Below are 18,557 nucleotides of genomic sequence, written 5' to 3'. Positions count from 1 at the left end.
GACCCCTTTCATTTGGATCCTGGGTCTTCAGCATCTTCTCTCAGCCCTGCCTTGTAGGCGTGACCATTCCTGAAGCCTCAATGGGGGTTGGAATTTCCAGACCAAGGCTGGAATGGCTACCCACTACACACATGTACATCTGAGCAACACTAAATGGACACACACACACACACACACACAAAACCAATAAATAATTGAAAAGGAGGTCACAAGTTTGAAAGGAAATAGAGGGACACAGGATGAGCTGTGGAGAAGAGGTAGGAGTGGAGATGATATAAATGTAGTGCTCATGTATGAAATTCTTTTTTTTTCCCCCCAGGTTTCTCTGTGTAGTTTTGATGCCTGTCCTGGATCTCACTCTGTAGACCAGGTTGGCTTCGAACTTACAGAAATCTACCTGACTCTGCCTCCTGAGTGCTGGGATTAAAGGCGTGCGCCACCACCGCCCAGCATCTTATTGAAAATTTTGCTTATTTTTATGTATATGGGTGTTTTGCCTGCATGTATGTATGTGTACCACTTGCGTGCCTGGTGTCTGTAGATGTCAGAAGAGAGGTCTGTCCTAGAACTGCAGTTACAGACAGTTTTGAGATGCCACATGCATGCTGGGATCCAAACCAAGGTCCTCTGCAAAAACAACAATGTTCTTAACTTTTGAGTCTTCTCTCTAGCCCATTGCACAACTGGTTTAATAAACCTTGGGCAGTGTCCTCACTCAAGAACCAGCCAGGTTCATGGAGTCATGGACTCAAGGACATAACCAGTCCACCTGGCTTTCTTTTTCTTTTTCTTTTTTCTTTTTCCTTTCTTTCTTTTTCTCTTTTCTTTCTTTCTTTTTTTTTTTTTTTTTTTTTTTTTTTTTTTTTTTTTGTTGTTGTTTGTTTGTTTTTTGAGACGGGGTTTCTCTGTGTAGTTTTGGTGCCCGTCCTGGATCTCGCACTATAGACCAGGCTGGCCTCGAACTCACAGAGCTTTGCCTGGCTCTGCCTCTCCAGTGCTGGGATTAAGGGCGTGCACCACCACCGCCCGGGTACCGGATTTTCAAAAGCATTGGACAACCCAGACCGGTCTTCCACTGCAGTTCCTAGTACCACCCACTAGACGGCGCTGCTCTATGACAGCCGTCCCTTTCTTCCTCACTCTCATCTCGTTAGTTAGCCCGGCTAAAAAGCCCGCCTCCTGGCCCATAAGGCCACGGGGCCGGAAGTCCTACTCTCTCTCTTCCTTTTTCTTCAACATGACGGTGAGTAGGCCAGATCTGGCTTTGCCTCCCCTTCATCCCTCTCCATCCGAGGCCAGCGGAGCCCGCGGGGGTTTTCTTGCCGGTGCCCGGAGGAGGACGGAGCCCGCGATGCTGGTGGCACTAAGACCGTCACGTCGCCTCCCATTCTAGGACGGGGTCGGGGTTAGCGGCCCCGGGGGCTCAGACGCGGGGCCTGGGGCCGCCGTGAGTGCGAGCCGGACGTGCCGAGCTCCGTGTCGGACGTCAGTCCGGGGGACTTGACGCTTGCTGGTGCTGCGGAGCGTCTGCGGTTCCTCCACGCCGGGATGGTGCTGGCTTTTGGCCCAGGGCCGCAGACAGCTTCGGAATGGGAGCGGGAAGGGATGTCGCTTAGGCGCGTGCTTCCTGTTTATTTTTTTTTTAGGGCTACCTTGAATTCGCTCTTGTCTGATTGGCTCTCCATTAGCCGTAGTCACTGTTACCCTACGTAGTGACCCCCTTAGGGTTCAGGCTTACTCTTGAGTGTCCCGCCCGCCCGGCGCGTGGAGGAAGAGACACGCTGACCTCCCGTCGTGCTTCCTAAGCCAACAAGCGGAGACCTTTTTCAGAGAGCATTCGTAGGATTTGGGACGATGGAAATAAGATGTGCAAGTGGAGAAGAGATTGACAGGTCGTGAGGGTGTTGACTGCTGTGTTAACTGCTCTCTCGCAGCAAGATCAAGGCGAAAAGGAGAACCCCATGCGGGAGCTTCGCATCCGCAAGCTCTGCCTCAATATCTGCGTTGGGGAGAGCGGAGACAGACTGACCCGGGCGGCCAAGGTGTTGGAGCAGCTCACAGGCCAGACACCAGTGTTTTCCAAAGGTGAGTGATGGCTGGCAGGCTGGCTGGCGAAGGGTGGGCAGAGGACCTTGGTTCATCTAACCAGAGCACCAGCACAACCGAGGGTGCAGTGCTCGGCCTGACTGGCTGGTACCTATCTGTGCTTCTGACCTCTTAAGTTTAGGCGCCCTCTTCCTCGGCTTGCTTTTATCTGCATAAAAGGGATTGTGATTCCCTCCTTTTGTGGCATTAGCATTAAGTGAAGCTCGGGTTCTACTGCAAGTGGGATTGGGGCTTAGATACTGTTTCTTACCTAGCACTGCCAGGGAGCTTAGGCAAGCTAACCTCAACATCTGTACAGCTTTTATCAAGGTGTATTCTTCAGGCTGACAGCTGGTGGTCTTGGATATTTGGACCCAAGGTCCTGCACATTAGAGCTGTGTTTTCTTAAGAGTATGATGATGAGATGGGTGTGGTAGCCCACTCCTGTAATCCCATTACCCCAGCTGAAGCAGGAGGATTGCTGCCAGTTATAGGCTTGCCTGAGCTGCATTTGAAATTCTCTGAACTTACCAGTTCTTGTGCCTCTGACTTAACTATGGTCATGAACTCCAGAGACTTGAATGTATTTTGGGTTCTTAGTCCTGAAGTATGGCTGGGTAAACTAGAAGTCGAAAAATCTGTTTTCTGTGTTATAGATGAAGTAGATTTACACATTAGAACACCACGCAGAATGTGAGTAGATGCTTGTGTCATAGAGCTGCTGTCTGGGGGAGCAGTGAGTGCAGCAGGAGTGTGACATTACCTGACTTTGTCCTCTACCTGCAGCTAGATACACCGTCAGGTCCTTTGGCATCCGGAGAAATGAGAAGATTGCTGTTCACTGCACTGTCCGTGGAGCCAAGGCAGAAGAGATTCTGGAGAAAGGCCTGAAGGTGAGCCTGGTCCGTGTACGGACAGCTGCAAAGTCAGATGAGGTTTACGGTCGGCAGCGCTGAGCTGTATTTTGGTTGGTGTTTTAAAGATGCCGGTCTGTTCTTTGGATTCCTATCTTTGCTTGGGTTTTTCTCTGCCCTTTGGAGGTTGGGATCATTTGATGCAATCTGGATGGGAGGTGGTTTTGTTTAGGGGAAGGGTAGCCCGTGCTCCTGACCAGGTTGCATAGACTTGATTTGCTCTGGCTCTACTGGGTGTTCCTTTGAATGGGTATTTGTGAGGCTCTTGAACGTGGCAAGTAACATGATTGCTGCATTTTTCTCCTCAGGTGCGGGAGTATGAGTTACGGAAAAATAACTTCTCAGATACTGGAAACTTTGGCTTTGGGATTCAAGAACACATTGATCTGGGCATCAAATATGACCCAAGCATTGGGATCTACGGCCTGGACTTCTATGTGGTATGGTTCTTTACCCTTTCCCGAGCTGCCTGTGAGGAGGGGTGCCTGCTGCTCCTCTCTGTCGGTCACGCGTGCTGTCTTGCTGTTGGGCTGTTGGTGTGCTGGGTTGAAGCCTTGTGTCTTGTCTGCCTGTGTGTACACCTTGGGAGGAAGGGCCTTGTTTGTGGCAAGTATAGAAATTTAGCACCACACAAACAGGCTGGTCTCTGGGGTGTGGTGCTGTGCTGCCCCTAGCCTTGGAGTGGCTGGACTGGCTGCCCTGTCCCCATTTCTTCCCCTTTGGCACATGAGTTCCATACAGAAGACATAGACACAGGTGTGGGTGGTACGCACATGGACTCAGTGGGGCTTGTCATGTGGAAATGACTTACCGCAATGTCTTTCTTTCATGAGAGTACAGCAGCAGAAGTCAAGTGAGAAACCTTAGGACCTAAGATCCAGACACCTAGACATCAGTGAGGGGAACTCAGAGGTCAGGGTAGCAGAGCTTTGGGGGGCTTTGAGCAAATAGGGGGGTGAATATGTGTGTCTTTGTGCTTTTAGAATTTAAATTTTTCCGCATTACACATGTAGGTTTTGTTTTGAGCCAGGCTCCTTGGTTTGTAGCCCAAGCAGGCCTTGGACTCCCTGCCTACATCTCCTGCGTGTTAAGATTCTGAGGTTTACTGGCACACTTAGTTGGATGTGTTGTCCTGACCCCCACACACACCAAATTCTATTTTTATGTATATAGATGTTTTTACCTGTTTGTATGTCTGCACTGTGTATGTGCAAAGGAATCAGAACCCTTTAGAGACTGGAGTTAGAACGTTGGGGAACAATTGTGGATCCTCAACACGTTTGGAAATGGGTGGGGAAGGGGAAAGGTGGTGAAGGTTCCAGCCTGCAGAGCATATGTCTATAGTGTGGTGTGTTGTCTGGGAAGCCAATCACAGTTCTGCCAACTCGGGGATGTCAGTCTATTTATTAAGTTTCTAGGCAACTTAAAGAGGAGTCTCCAGTGTGTGAGTTTTGTCCATCTACTGTTGACCCTAAGCTGGCTAGATGACTGTTGGTTATTCCTGGCACAGGTGCTGGGTAGGCCAGGTTTCAGCATCGCAGACAAGAAGCGCAGGACAGGCTGCATTGGGGCCAAGCACAGAATCAGCAAAGAGGAGGCCATGCGCTGGTTCCAGCAGAAGGTAAAGCTGATCTCAAGTGAACTGGTGGTGCTGGCGGCTGTTACTGGGATTGGGAGCTATGAATATAGTGCTATTTGGTGGGTAGCTTGTTTAAAGATAGATTATATGGGTGATTTGTAAAATGGCTCCCAGGGTTGGTGGTTGAAAGGAAGGCCCAGGTCTGAGTGTAGGTAGCTGGAATCAGAATTCTCAGACGTTAGTCTTTGCTGTGGTTCTTGCTGTTGCCTCCTGTTCTGAAAAATACAATCTCTTCTCTTTCAGTATGATGGGATCATCCTTCCTGGCAAATAAATTTTATCCAAAAGGCCAATAAAATTTTCTCAGAAATGCATGTTACTGTTGTGTGTTTGTGAAAGGAGTCTGGCCACATTCAGATCCTGGGACCTCAAGCACTTACAGCCTCGATGAGAATTGCTGGTGCAGCCTGCGTCCTGGACTCCAGTATTTCCCTGCAGCTCAGAGCCGAGCATTGTGCTTGCAGCCCTATGGATGGCCTGTGGTGCAGCGGTCCCAGTTTACATGGGTTTTGAGGAGTATGGGGTGGGGTTAGGATTTGTATTAGTTGTGACTGAGGGCTGGGTCCAGTGTTCCATGTCCCAGTGAGCGTTCCTTGTTTGTGATTGGGTGAGTGGTGAAGGCACTGGACTACAAGACAAGCTTCTGGTGGGGTGCGAAAGGCTGAATTTTGACTTGCTGGTCAGAGTTGAGTTGCCTTTAAATTGAGACGGTTGGGAAGCTGTGTGCAGGGGGAAGTCTCACAGGCAAATTGTCTGATTTGATCCTAGTCCTCCCTTTTTTAACTATGTTTCCTCCTTCACGGAAGCCGTAATCCTTAGACCACTACTAGGAACGTAAGTACAAAAAAAAATACTGTGTGTTTTTCGTACATGAACTTACAATACCCATAGCCAGCAGCTATGGCCAGCCAGTCTAGTCTAATGCAGTGCACCAAGTCCTGGTAAGAGGCACTAAGAAAAGCAAGGTTGGTGGCCCCTGTGGTAGCATGCACCCATACAGACCATCGTTTAAATTTACCTTTGTATCTTAAATGCATATTAGTTGTGTTTTTCAAGATCGTGTCTATGTAGCTCTGGCTGTCCTGGAATTTAGGCAGCCCAGCAGACTTCAAACTCAGCTCCTCCACCTGCCTCTGCTGAGACTAAAGGCATACACCACCATACCCTGCTTGTAAATTTCTTTAATTCAGGATGGGTTTGTTTTGTTTTGTTTTTGTTTTTTGAAGTGCACGGGCATCTTGCCTATATGTAGGTCTGTGCCAAGTTTGTGCTTGGTGCCAGTGGAGGCCTGGACAGGGCAGGTGGTGTATGAAACCCCCTCTCCCCTCCCACCCCCTGAACTGGAGTCATAGTTGTAAGCCTACACATGGATGTTGGGAATTGAGCCCCAGTCCTCTGCAAGAATAGCCAGTGCTCACTGGGTGGTGGCAATGGCACACTCCTTTAATCCCAGCACTCAGGAGGCAGAGGCAGGCGGATCTCTGAGTTCGAGGCCAGCCTGGGCTACAGAGTGAGATCCAGGACAGGCACCAAAACTACACAGAGAAACCCTGTCTTGGAAAAAAACAAAAATAGCCAGTCCTCTTAACTCCTGAGCCATCTCCAGCCTTTTCATTCATTGAGATGGTCTCCTGTCAACCAGAGTAGCTGGGAATTGTGGGTGTGACTTGAGTATGACCTCTACCTCCAGAGTGCTAGGATTTAAGTGCCATCACACCCAGTTTACACAGTACTAGGACATCTGCAGCCTCACAGCTACTTTTTTTTAATAAAGTTTTTAAATTATTTCTATTTTATTTGCATTGGTGTTTTACCTGCATTAAAGTCTGTGTGAGGGTGTCAGATCTTGGAGTTACAGTTGTTAGCTGCCATGTGGGTGCTGGGAATTGAATCCAGGACCTCTGGAAGAGCAGTCAGTGCTCTTAACTGCTGAGCCATCTCTCCAGCCCCACAACTACTCATAGAGACCTGGAAACCACTAGCTTGGTGATAGATAAGCTGCATGGAAGCCCATGTTGTAGAGATGGAGCACACGGTAAGTTATAAATGTTCCAGAGCTAGTGTAAAGTCTTGCTACTACCATTAGCTTTTGTGCAGTATTGGTTTCCTTGATGTTTGTATTGGAGGGAGGACTGGTGTACAAAATGATGGTTTCTGGGTTTTGAGGGTGTCAAATATTTTAACACTACAGATGTGCCTCCCTGCATTGGGGCCTGCTGTATTGTGTATAGTTGATGGCTTCACATTGGTCTTTGAGGGTTTCTCAGTACACCCCTGGCTGTCCTGGAACTATCTCTGTAGACCAGGCTGTCCTTAAAACTGCCTTTTAATGCTGGGATTAAAGGCATGTGCCAACATACCCGCCTACATTTGTTATTTCTTAGTTATGTTTCTGCAGGAGACAAGTGTTGGACCTTCTTGGAGCTAGTTTTACAGGTGCTGGGAATTAATCCTGGATTCTCTGGCAGAAAAGAAATGTTCTTAACTGTTGAGCTATCTCTCCAGCCTTAAGTTGACTTTACTGAAATTGTAAAACTGGGATTCTGGCTCAGTGGAAGCAGTGTTGGAGTTAAGTTTAACTGGAATTTAGTCCTGGCTCTTACCTTGCAGTGTGATGTGGAGGTCATGGAGTATCTAGGGGAGTAGAACAGTTAGGATTTTATTTATTTGTTTTTGTTTTTATTTTTTCCAGACAGGGTTTCTCTGTGTAGCTTTGCACCTTTTTCCTGGAACTCACTTGGTAGACCAGGCTGGGCTCGAACTCACAGAGATCCGCCTGCCTCTGCCTCCCAAGTGCAAGGATTAAAGGCGTGTGCCACCACCTGGGAGTAGAACAGTTAGGACTAGTCCCTAACCAACTGTGTGCAGCAGACAGTGGCTGGGCGGGAAGTGGGTTGGGTTGGGTACGGCGGGAAGTGGGTTGGGTTGGGTACGCAGGGTCACCTGGGAGTTGACAAATGTTTCCCCTTAGACCTGCGAAGTGTATGCGGACTGAAGTTTATGGGCTGCCCACATCCTGGTGCTAGAATGATGTGAGGAGGTAGTGTCTATGGACGCTTGGCTAATAAACTTAGTTTTTGTTGCTTTTTTGTGTGATTATTTTCTCCAGCTCTTAGTTACAAAAATTTGACAACTGAGCCCTGTCCGTCCTTGTGTTAGGATAGTGGGCATCTGTCCCATCAGCAGGCCCAGAGATGCTGGGCTCCTTTGCTGAGGGCTACAGGCCTAGGGGGGGTCAGCATGCTAGGCATGCTTTGCAGTTCAGCTGCACTCCCCAGCTCTAGGGCTGATTTGTGTGTGGTCAGCAGACATAGTGCCACCAAGGATAATCCCATGTATCCTGTGGATTGCAGAGTGTTAAGGGGTCAAGTGGTATGTGATGGGACATACTAGCAATACAGAAGGGTGGAGTCCTTATAACAAGGAGCAGTGTGGGATAGTTAAGGCTGGGATGAGATCACAGGATGTGTAACCAGCCTACCTTTGGGCTCTGGCTGCTTCAGAAGCTGGGAAACAGTGGGTTGTCCCCACATTGTGTTTATGTCTAGTAGGAAGACCAGAGGGTGAGAATGGAGGTGAGTAGAGCTGTCTAGGGATCTTTGAACAGGTAGGGGAGGGGGAGGAATGTGCCACAGCATGTCTGGTGGTCAGGGCTACTGGAGTCTCTTCTCACCTAAGTGGGTGACAGAGGGGGAAATCAAATTAGGTTTGCTGTATAAACCCTTTACCCACCATTGCTGACCCTATCCAGATATCTCTTAAAAAGATGTGATAAATATAAGAAATACTGGTTTACATTGTACTAGATTAATAATTTTAGACATAATACAGTCCTAAGGGACAATAGGGTCTCCTTCCCCAGTGGAGACGCTAGGAAATACAGCTGCTGTCCTTTAGGCCTTTTCTGCTTTTTGAGACAAGGTATTACTGTGTAGACCAGATGGTGTAAGCTCCTCCTCCTGAGCCTGGGGTTACACACAGCTGCTACAAAAGGTACTTTTGGTACATAGTCGAGAGAATGAGAAATAGTTGAGTTTTTCCCTTCAAGTGGCTGCATAATACTGCCTCCACCCACAGTGGGGAGAAATACCAGAAAACCTGTTACTGGCTCCCTTAGCCCTTAGTGATGCAGTGGGAAGAGCACAAGCAGAAGAAATTTTATGTCTCTGATGCTGCTTCTGCCAGGGAGGGCTGCAGGGAAGCCTCGGACCTTTTATAGAGGGGTTGGCTTTTCCTGTAACCGTGGGCTCATCCTAACAATGCAATCTAGTGCTGAGGTGCTCCAAATAACCTGTGGATGACGATCCAAAGTTAACTACCAAAAGGGCATGAGTCCTAAAGAGTTAAGGGCCCCGAAACCACCTACAAACAGACTTAAGCTGCCAGCCACTGGAGACCTGGTGGTGCCTGGGGGTACAGAGCTACTTGGAGAGCACTTGTTATGGAAACCATAGAGTGGTTGTCAGAGGGGAATCCAGTCTAAGTTGCCTGGGGCACCGGGAGGACTGAACTTGGCTCTTGAAGGTACAAGTGTAAATGGATACATTTGTTTCCACCAAGGACCACTGTGCAACCTGGCCCTGGGGTATTACATGTAACGATAGGAAGCTGGAAAATAGCCCCAGTGGTGGCCCACACCTTTAATCCCAGCACCTGGGAGGCAGAGGCAGGCGGATCTCTGTGAGTTCGAGGACAGCCTGGTCTCCAAAGCAGTTCCAGGAAAGGCACAAAGCTACACAGAGAAACCCTGTCTCAAAAGAAAAAAAAAAAACCAAAAAAGAAGCTGGAAAGCTAGAGACATTCAACAGCTTAACCATTTCTCCCTGTTTTCCTGAAGATTGCTTTGATAGCATAACAAACCCTTTGAAGACCATAAGGACCACCACCAAAAAAACAAGAACTGCTTCTATTTTAGACAGCTTTCACTTTGTGGTACAGGTTGGCCTGGAACTTGAAATGGTCCTGCATCATCAGCCTCCTGAATGCTGTGGTTATAGACATGAGCCACCCCCATCCCTTCCTAGAAATACAGGGTGTTTCTTTCTTTGCAGGGGTTCTGTTTATTTTAGTTCTGCTCAAATGCTACATGGTATGTCCTGCAAGCCTAGATTGGTAGTTTAAGCATCTGAAGCCCCTGGCATGTGAGTGAAAACCCAACATGGTACTGATAGGTACCATAGGTTTGTCTCCTGTAGGGAGCTCACTGCCACCTGCTCCCTTTCCAATGTTGCTAAAAGGAAATCATGTGATTGCTTAACCTCAGGGTGACCATACAGGTAAATCTAGAAGTTTGTGTGTGGATGAGGTAAAGTGCACAAAAACGGTCTCTGATGGTCCTTCCAAGGGAGACTACACTCACTATCTGATGATAGTTGTGATTCTTTTTTCTTTTTTTTTTTTTTTTGAGACTGGGTTTCTTTTAGTAGCCTTAGTTGTCCTGGGACTAGCTCTGTAGACTGGCCTTGAATTCACCCAATATCTGCCTGCATTTGTCTACCAAGTGCTGGGATTAAAGACGTCTGAGACTACTCCCCATCCACCCACCCTCCAGATTTTTCCATTTTTCGCAAAAATTTTTAGTTTGTATGTGTGAGTGGCTACGTGAATGAGTGCAGACACCCTTGGAGGCAACATATCCCACTGAAGATTGAATTGCAGGAGGTTGTGAAGCTGCACATTGTTAGTGCTGAAAGAACTGAATTCAGGCCCTCTGTAAGATCAACATGTGCAGTGCCCTGACCACTGAATTGTCTCTAGTCCCAGCGTATTTTTTTACTGGTAAGGTTTTTTTCTTTTTCTTTCTTTTTATTATGTATACAGCATGTATGACTGCAGGTCAGAAGAGGGCACCAGATCTCATTACAGATGGTTGTGAGCCACCATGTGGTTGTTGGGAATTGAACTCAGGACCTCTGGAAGAGCAGTCAGTGCTCTTAACCTCTGAGCCATCTCACTAGCCCTGTTTGTTTTTTTAATATTGACCCTTTTAGTCTACTCTCCAAATCTCCAGAGGGCAAAGACCCAGAGATGACAGTAGCCTCATGAACAACTTAAGTCTAGAAACAAATACCCAAGTAGCCCCTGAATTACAATTAAATGAAAATAATGTGGGAGAGATAGCTGAGTAAGGGTGCTTGCTTCCAAGCCTGAGGATCCGACTTTGATCTCACGTGGTGGAAGGAGAGAACTGACTCCTGCAGGTGGTCATCTGATCTTCTAAGGAGCAGTCCTCTACACATAATTTAAAACATGTGTCCAGCTGAGTGGTGGCATAGACCTTTAATCCCAGCACTTAGGAGGCAGAGGTAGGTGGATCTCTATGAGTTCCAGGACAGCTACACAGAGAAACCCTGTCTCAAAAAAGAAAAAAACTACAGCATGGTGGCACATGCCTGTAGTCGTGGCACTTAAGACTGAGGCAGGGGTTATCATGAGTTTGAAACAAGCCTAAGCCCCAGGATGGGACCCTGTTTGAAAATGAAGAGAAAAATTCCACAAAAGAAACTCCTAATGCTAGTTGCTGCCTGTTCCTCCTTTGTTGCCCTTGAATCTGACTTAGATTGGCCACAAACAGGCCTTAGGTCAGTCAACCAGCCTCTTTAAGTCCCAGTCTTAGGTAAAATCGATTCAACACCTTCCTTGCACAGTTGTTTTCAAGAATTGGAGTGTAAGTGCATTCAGCTTACTCCAGGTTTGCCTCCTGCAAACTGAAAGTTGAAAATACCATAATTTGAAAGCACTCTTCAGTACCTGCAGAAATCATAGCCACAAAGACCACCAGGTAGATTGTTTGCCCTCACATCTGGAAGGCTGATGGGACATAGTTGTTATCCCAGCACGAGGAGGGACTTGTGTATTGCATACTGCTTTGGAAAAAGTAAAAAATCAAAGGACAATTCTAAGTCCAGATCACTTTTTCACCATTATAAAGTTAGCCCTAAATCTGCCTAGTGAGATGTGGGTAGGAAACAAGTGTGACCACCAGAGTTCAATCCCCAGAACCCACCTCCAGAATGCCCCCTGACTTCCGCACCCAGCGATGGCAGGTATGCGTCCAGTCATGTGAACACATGCACATACAAAATGAAAAGATAAAATGAGGCTGAGGATGGCTCTGCCTGCTTTCTGAGAGGCTCCAGGTTTAATTCCCAGCACCCAAATGGTGGCTTACAACCATCTATAATGAGATCTGTCCTGCAGGCATACATGCAAGCAAGCAGAACACTATACATAATAAATGAATCTTTAAAAAGAAAGAAAGAGCTAAGTAGCATCTGGAACTAATTGCTGGGTGTGGCAAACAAACTCCCAAGTTTATAGCAAATTTTACTTAGATTAATAATTTTGCTCAGTTGGGCAGTAGTGTTACACACCTGTAATCCCAGCACTTGGGAACAGAAGCAGGTGGATCTCTGTGAGTCTGAGGCCAGCCTGGTCTACAGAGCTAGAGTTCTAGGACATGCTCCATAGCTACACAGAGAAACCTTGTGTCAAAAATAAATAAAAATAATAATTTTGCTGAGACACCTTTCTGTGAATTCAGCTGCTGGCGAGGGTAGTGGAGACAAAGAGGAGATGATGCCATTCTTGAAAGATGGTTTCTGATAACCAGTGAGATGGTTAAGTAGGTAAATGTCATTTGCCACTAAGCCTGATGACCCAAGTTCCATCCCTAAGACCCTCATGGTGGAAGGAGAGAACTGACTCCTGCAAGTTGTCCTCTGGCCTCCACACCTGCCATAGCACATCCATACCCTCTCTCAACAATAAACAGTGGTCAGTTGCAGTATTCACTACAATGGTCAGTCAGAGTGATCACTGACTCTGGTGGTCATCAATGTCATCTGTTGTAGTGTTCACCTTAATGGGCGATCATACTGGTCACTGTGACGGTTAGCCATTGTGGTCCTTGTGTTCGTCAGCTGTAGTATTCATTGTGACGGTAAAGCATAGTGCTCACTTACATGATGAGTTGTAGTGTTCACCTTAATGAGCAATCATAGAAATCACTATGTGGTGGTCAGTCATAGTGTTCATTGTTGTGGTCAGTTGTGGTCACTGTGGTGGTCAGTAGTAATGTTCACTTGGTGGGCAGTCATAGTGATCATTGATGTGGTCAGTTGTGATGGTCACCTCTGGTGGTAACTGTGATATGTTTCCATAATGGTCACTGTCATGCTCACTCACTATGGTGGTGGGTTGTAGCTTTATAATCGCTTTTTAAAAAGATTTATTAATTTATTACATATACAGTATTCTGCCTGCATGTGTCCCTGCACACCAGAAGAGGCACCAGATCTCATTACCAGTGGTTGTGAGCCACTATGTGGGTGCTGGGAATTGAACTCAGGACCTCTGGAAGAGCAGTCGGTGCTCTTAACCACTGAGCCATTTCTCCAGCCCATGATCTCTTGTTCTCTTTAAAGTTTTTAGAAGTATTTTTGTTTTTTGTTTGTTTGTTTGTTTGTTTTTCTAGGTGCCTGTCCTGGATCTTGCTCTGTAGTCCAGGCTGGCCTTGAACTCACAGAGATCCGCCTGGCTCCCAAGTGCTGGGATTACAGGTTTGTGTCACCACCACCCGGCTTTGTTTTGAGACAGGTCTTTTTTTGGAACCCTGGCAGTCCTGGAACTCATTTTATAGTCTAGGCTGGCCTCAAATTCACAGAGATCTGCCAGGCTCTGCCTCCCAAGTGCTGGGACTACCGCTTTTTTTGTTTAAGAGGTGTGTGTGTGTGTGTGTGTGTGTTTACGTGTACGTACAGCTATGCAGCAACCTCCACACATTCACTGGATATGTGCCCACTCAGTTCCCTCAGTTTGAGCTAGCCTGATGTTTTCTCATTAGGTCTGTGAAGTACATTTTGAAGCAGAGTTCCAGAGAGGAATTCTCTTGTGGGTCAGTATCCTACGTAGTTTTTGTGAACCTGACACAAGCCTGAGTCATCTGGGTGGGAAGAGGGAACCTCAGTTGAGAAAATACTTCCATTAGATTGGCCTGTGGGGTATTTTCTTGATTAATGATTGTGATGTGGGAAAGCTCAGCCCACTGAGGGCAGTTCCACTCCTGGGAAGGGTGGTCCTGGGCTATGTAAAAAAGCAAGAGGAGCAAGCCATGAAGAGCTAGCCTGTGAGCAACATTCCTCATGACCACTACTACGGCTGCTACCTTGAGTTCCTGCCCTGACTTCCCTCACTGATGGACTGTGATCCAGATATGTGAGCCAGACAACCCCTTTCCTCCCTGGTGGCTTTTGATCTTGGTGCTTTATCATGGCAGTAGAAATGCTGCTAGGACACAGTGGGGTTATGATGCTGACATTTCCCTGATGGGGGTGCAGAAAGAGTCCCACATAAAGGAACCTGAGATCATGGCACATGGTTGCATACTATAAGGCCAAAGACAAGAAGAACTGTATAGAATGTTTGGGCAAACATCCTGCTCCTAAACTCTACAAACAATGGACGCTGGCTGAGAAAGTAACTTTTATAATAGGGAGTGAGTGGGGAAAGAGCCTGAAGAACAACTCTGAAACTGTATCTCTCCTAGGATGGAAAATAAGTAAATACATTGTAGATACCAAGAACCAGGAAAAGCGGGCATAAAGAGGAAATGCTAGAATGTACCCAGGGGTGCTAGATCAGAGCTGGAAATAAGTATGTGTGTACACAAGTTATCTAAGTGTGTGTGGTACCTGGCCCTTTCTGCTGGAAAGTTCTGGAAACACCACCAGTAATGCCACCTTAACAATTAGTCAGAACTGACGCAAGTAGCCACAAATCAACAGCAGAGCTTATGTAGGCTTTCTTTGGTTGGTTGGTTTGGGTTTGGTTTTTCTAGACAGGGTTTCTCTGTGTAGCCCTGTCTGTCCTGGAACTTGCTCTATAGGCCAGGCTAGCCTCAAACTCACAGAGATCCACTTGTCTTTGCCTCCTGAGTACTGAGATCAAAGGCATGCACCACCATACCCAGCATTTATGTATGCATTGAGAGTTCCAGGCCAGCCTGTCTCAACATTTTTTTTCCCAATGAGGCAGGAGAGATGACTCATTTCATAAGGATTCTTGCTCTTTTTGCATAAGACTGGAGTTTGGCCCAGCACCGTACTGGGATGTTCTCAACCACCTGTCACTTTAGCTCCAGGAGATCCAGTGATGCCTGTCTTCCTCAGAAACCCATATGAACATGCACATACTAACACGCGCACGCGCACACACACACACAATAAACCTTGCCATGCATGGTGGTACATGTCTTTAATCCCAGCACCCCAGAGACAGATCTACATAGTTCCAGAACAGCCAGAGGTAAATAGTGAGACTCTGCAAACAAACAAACAAATAAATAAGAATAAATCTTAAAGCAGGGCAGTGGTGGCGCATGCCTTTAATCCCAGCACTTGGGAGGCAGAGCCAGGTGGATCTCTGTGAGTTCGAGGCCAGCCTGGTCTACAGAGCGAGTTCCAGGACAGCCACTAAAACTACACAGAGAAACCCTGTCTCGAAAAAAAAAAAAAAAATCTTTAAATTATATTATTTAGGGGCTGGAGAGACTTGTTCTTATAGAGGACCTGAGTTTTGTACCATATGGTATCTTATAACTGTCCATAAATCCAATTCTAGTGGATTCAAGGCCTTCTTCTGATCTCTGAGGTCATCAGGCATGCACATGGTGTACAGATATGCATGTGAGCAAAACACTCATACACATAAATCTAAAAAAATTAAGACAATATTATTATGTTAGGGGATGCATTGCTAATGGCACATGTGGAGGTCGTGGAGTCAGTTCTTTTCTCCTACTGTGTAGGTCCCAGGAATTGAACTCATGTCTCCAGGATTAGCAACAAGCACGTTTACCCACTGAGCCATCCCACCAGCTACCAGAAATTTTTATTTTTAACTTGCAAGCCTACTGCCTTGGTTTGAATTAAGTAGAAAGGGAAGGCTTTAAAGTTTACTGAGGGCCGGGTGGTGGTGGCACACACTTTTAATCGCAGCACTTGGGAGGCAGAGGTGGGCTGATCTCTGTGAGTTTGAGGCCAGCCTGGTCTACAGAGAAGAGCTCCAGGACAACCAAGGCTGCCCAGAGAAATCCTGTCTCGAAAAACAAAACAAAACAAACAAAAATTAAAGTGTCTGAGGGAATCTGTGTGCTGCTTCACCTCCAATGAGGTCAGCACTAGGAGGGAGTGGCGTTCACCGAGGACATGGGTCCAGTGCTCAAACCTCTTTCCCCAAGCATGACATGTGCCACAGATGATATGCTCAATGATAGGCTTAGGGAGATGAAGCCATCCAACCTGCCTTGGTCACTGCTCTATTGCTGTGAAGAGACCTCATGATCAAGGCAACTCTTATAAAGAAAGCATTTAATTGGGGCTTTCTTTACAGTTTTAGAGGGTTAGTCCATGATCATCATGGCAGGGAGCATGGCAGCATGCAGACAGGCATGATGCTGGAGGAGTAGCTAAGAATTATAAATCCTGATCCATAAACACACACACACACACACACACACACACACACACACACACACACACACACAGAGCAGGGGTGGGGTGGGGGACCTGGCAAGGGGTTTTGAAACCTCAAAGCCCACCCCAGTGACACACTTCCTTCATCAAGGCCACACCTCCTCATCCTTGTAACTTTTCAAACAGCTCTACGTATACCCTGGTGACCAAGCATTCACATGAGCCTATGAAGCCATTCTTATTCAAACTACCAAAGGATCCAAGTGAGCAGGTAAGGGCCTTCCTCCTGAAGAGTGAGGAGGCCCCTCACAGTTCAAGAATTGCAATGACCCTGTGCCTAGACTTTGCAGCAAGTCTCCAAATTCCATTGCCTCTGTAATCCCATCTCTCTGGTCCCTCCTCAAGAACAGTCTGTGTACTCCTAGGTGGACAAGAGACAGCCATTTGTGAAAGTGACTTTCAGGCAGTGTGTTAGGTTCCCATGGTTTTCTGTTGCTGCTGTATAAAGTGTCAGAGGAGCCAGGCATGGTGGCATGCCTTTAAATATTTTTTAGATTTATTTATTTTATTTTATATGTATGAGTGTTTTACCTGCATGTCTGAGTGCCAATTGTGTGCCTAGTGCCAGGGAGGTCAGAAGAGGGCATCAGATCCCCTGGAACTGGAGTTACAGATAGTTGTAAGCCACCATGTAGGATGTTGGAAACTGAACCTAGATCTCTGCAAGAGCAACAAATGCTCTCGACCACTGAGCCGGCTCTCCAGTGCCAGTGATCTGTGTAAGTTCAAGGCTACTGTGGTCTAAACCAGTATTGGAGGGTTAGTAACATGGATCAGTGGGTAAAGGTACATGCCCCCAAGCCTAGTGACCTTTGTTTAATCATCAGGACCTACAAGATGGAAGGAGAGATCCAAGTCCTACAAGTTGTCTCTGACCTCGACACATGTTCTGTGGTACATGTGAACTCACACATTAAAAATAGATAAACAGAAATGTATTTTAAAATACTAGAAACCTATATAGCCTTTTATTTCTGGAAGCCAGAAGTCCAAAATGGGTCTTATTGAGCTTTGATTCAAATATCAGCATTATTTTGTTTTGTTTGAGATAGGGTCTCTCTACACAGCCCTGGCTGGCCTGGAACTCAGAGAGATCCACCTGCCTCTGCCTCCTGAGTGCTGGGATTAAAGGTGTGCGCCATCATGCATAGCTGTGAATATCAACATCCTCTTTAGCTGACCCTCACTTCCCTCTCTCACTTGGAAGGATCTCTGTGGTGTGGCATTGTACCCATCTCATAACCAAGGATAATCTCTTCATGACTAGGTCAGATGATTAGCAATCTTGCCATGTAAGGTGGCACATTTCTAGGCTCCAGGATCAGAGTCTGTGACTTGGAAAACTATCACTGCCCCTGAAGGCAGAGGAGAAGGCATGGGTCAGGGACCAGCTCTTCTGACAACCCATTCCCAAGAACTCTTAAGAATTGCTGGGAGTCTGAGAATTCTGACTCCTAGCTGGCTTCCAAGTCACCATGAAGGTGAAACTGTCAAGAGAGAATAGAACAGCAGCTTCCTGACCCCTCTACACCTTGTAGAAGGTCATTCCCTTGTGTGTACTGGTGTTTGTGTGTATTTCTCCACCCCTAATAAAAGCATTTCTTAAAGAACAAAGAATAAGCCTGGCAGTGGTGGTGCATGCCTTTAATCCCAGCACCTGGGAGGCAGAGGCAGGCGGATCTCTGTGAGTTCGTGGCCAGCCTGGGCTACAGAGCGAGGTCCAGGAAAGGCACAAAGCTACACGGAGGAACCCTGTCTCGAAAAACCAAACAAACAAACAAACAAAGAACAGAGAATAGAGCCAGGCTGAGGTGGTCATGAGTTTGAGGTCAGGTCATTTCTCAAAACAACAAATAAACAAAAAAGAATAGCATTGGTTGGATCTTTGCAGGGCTTCACTCTGCAGCTCTGGCTGACTTGAAACTTGCTATGTAGCCCAGGCTGGCCTCAAATTCCTGATCTTCCTGCCTCAGCATCCTTGGGGTGCCAGGATTACAGATGTGAATCCCCGTCCTCTGCTTTTATCAGCTTGTTAGCTTAATTTATAACTTGTGAATATTTGGATACATGACAAGTGGCCCTCTATCTGCATGCCAGCCTTTGACCCTGCAAATGTTAGGGGTAGACCTAACCCAAAGCCACATTCTAGTCAGTGTTCACATCAGGATGCACACACCTGCTCTTTTGGCTGCATTCACAGGACTGGTTTGCTCTTCCCGGAAGGAGGCAACAGCCTGCTAACACTTACTCCATTTTGGTACTACATCCCTCTGCCTGCCTCCTTGCTTGTTATAAAGCTACCTGACTAATTGCTGAGAGGAGTGTTGGATCTGTGGTACAGAGGATCAAACCCAGGACCCTCCCAAATGCTAGACAGGTACTCTAC

At 46.9% G+C, this 18,557-nt stretch overlaps 1 protein-coding gene across 1 annotated transcript; it reads left to right on the top strand.

The window, feature by feature from the left end:
* Positions 1 to 1,185: 1,185 nt before the first annotated feature.
* On the top strand, positions 1,186 to 4,951 carry Rpl11 (ribosomal protein L11). The gene is made up of 6 exons (XM_036178428.1): positions 1,186 to 1,243; positions 1,935 to 2,085; positions 2,872 to 2,978; positions 3,308 to 3,439; positions 4,510 to 4,620; positions 4,882 to 4,951. The coding sequence occupies exons 1-6, from the start codon at positions 1,238 to 1,240 to the stop codon at positions 4,909 to 4,911; spliced, it is 537 nt and encodes a 178-aa protein (XP_036034321.1). The 5' UTR covers positions 1,186 to 1,237; the 3' UTR covers positions 4,912 to 4,951.
* The last annotated feature ends 13,606 nt before the right edge of the window (positions 4,952 to 18,557 follow it).

The sequence above is a fragment of the Onychomys torridus genome, chromosome 2, assembly GCF_903995425.1.
Source record: "Onychomys torridus chromosome 2, mOncTor1.1, whole genome shotgun sequence".
NCBI lineage: Eukaryota > Metazoa > Chordata > Mammalia > Rodentia > Cricetidae > Onychomys > Onychomys torridus.
Note: the sequence above shows the minus strand (reverse complement) of the source record. Positions and strands in the feature narration are given on the sequence as shown.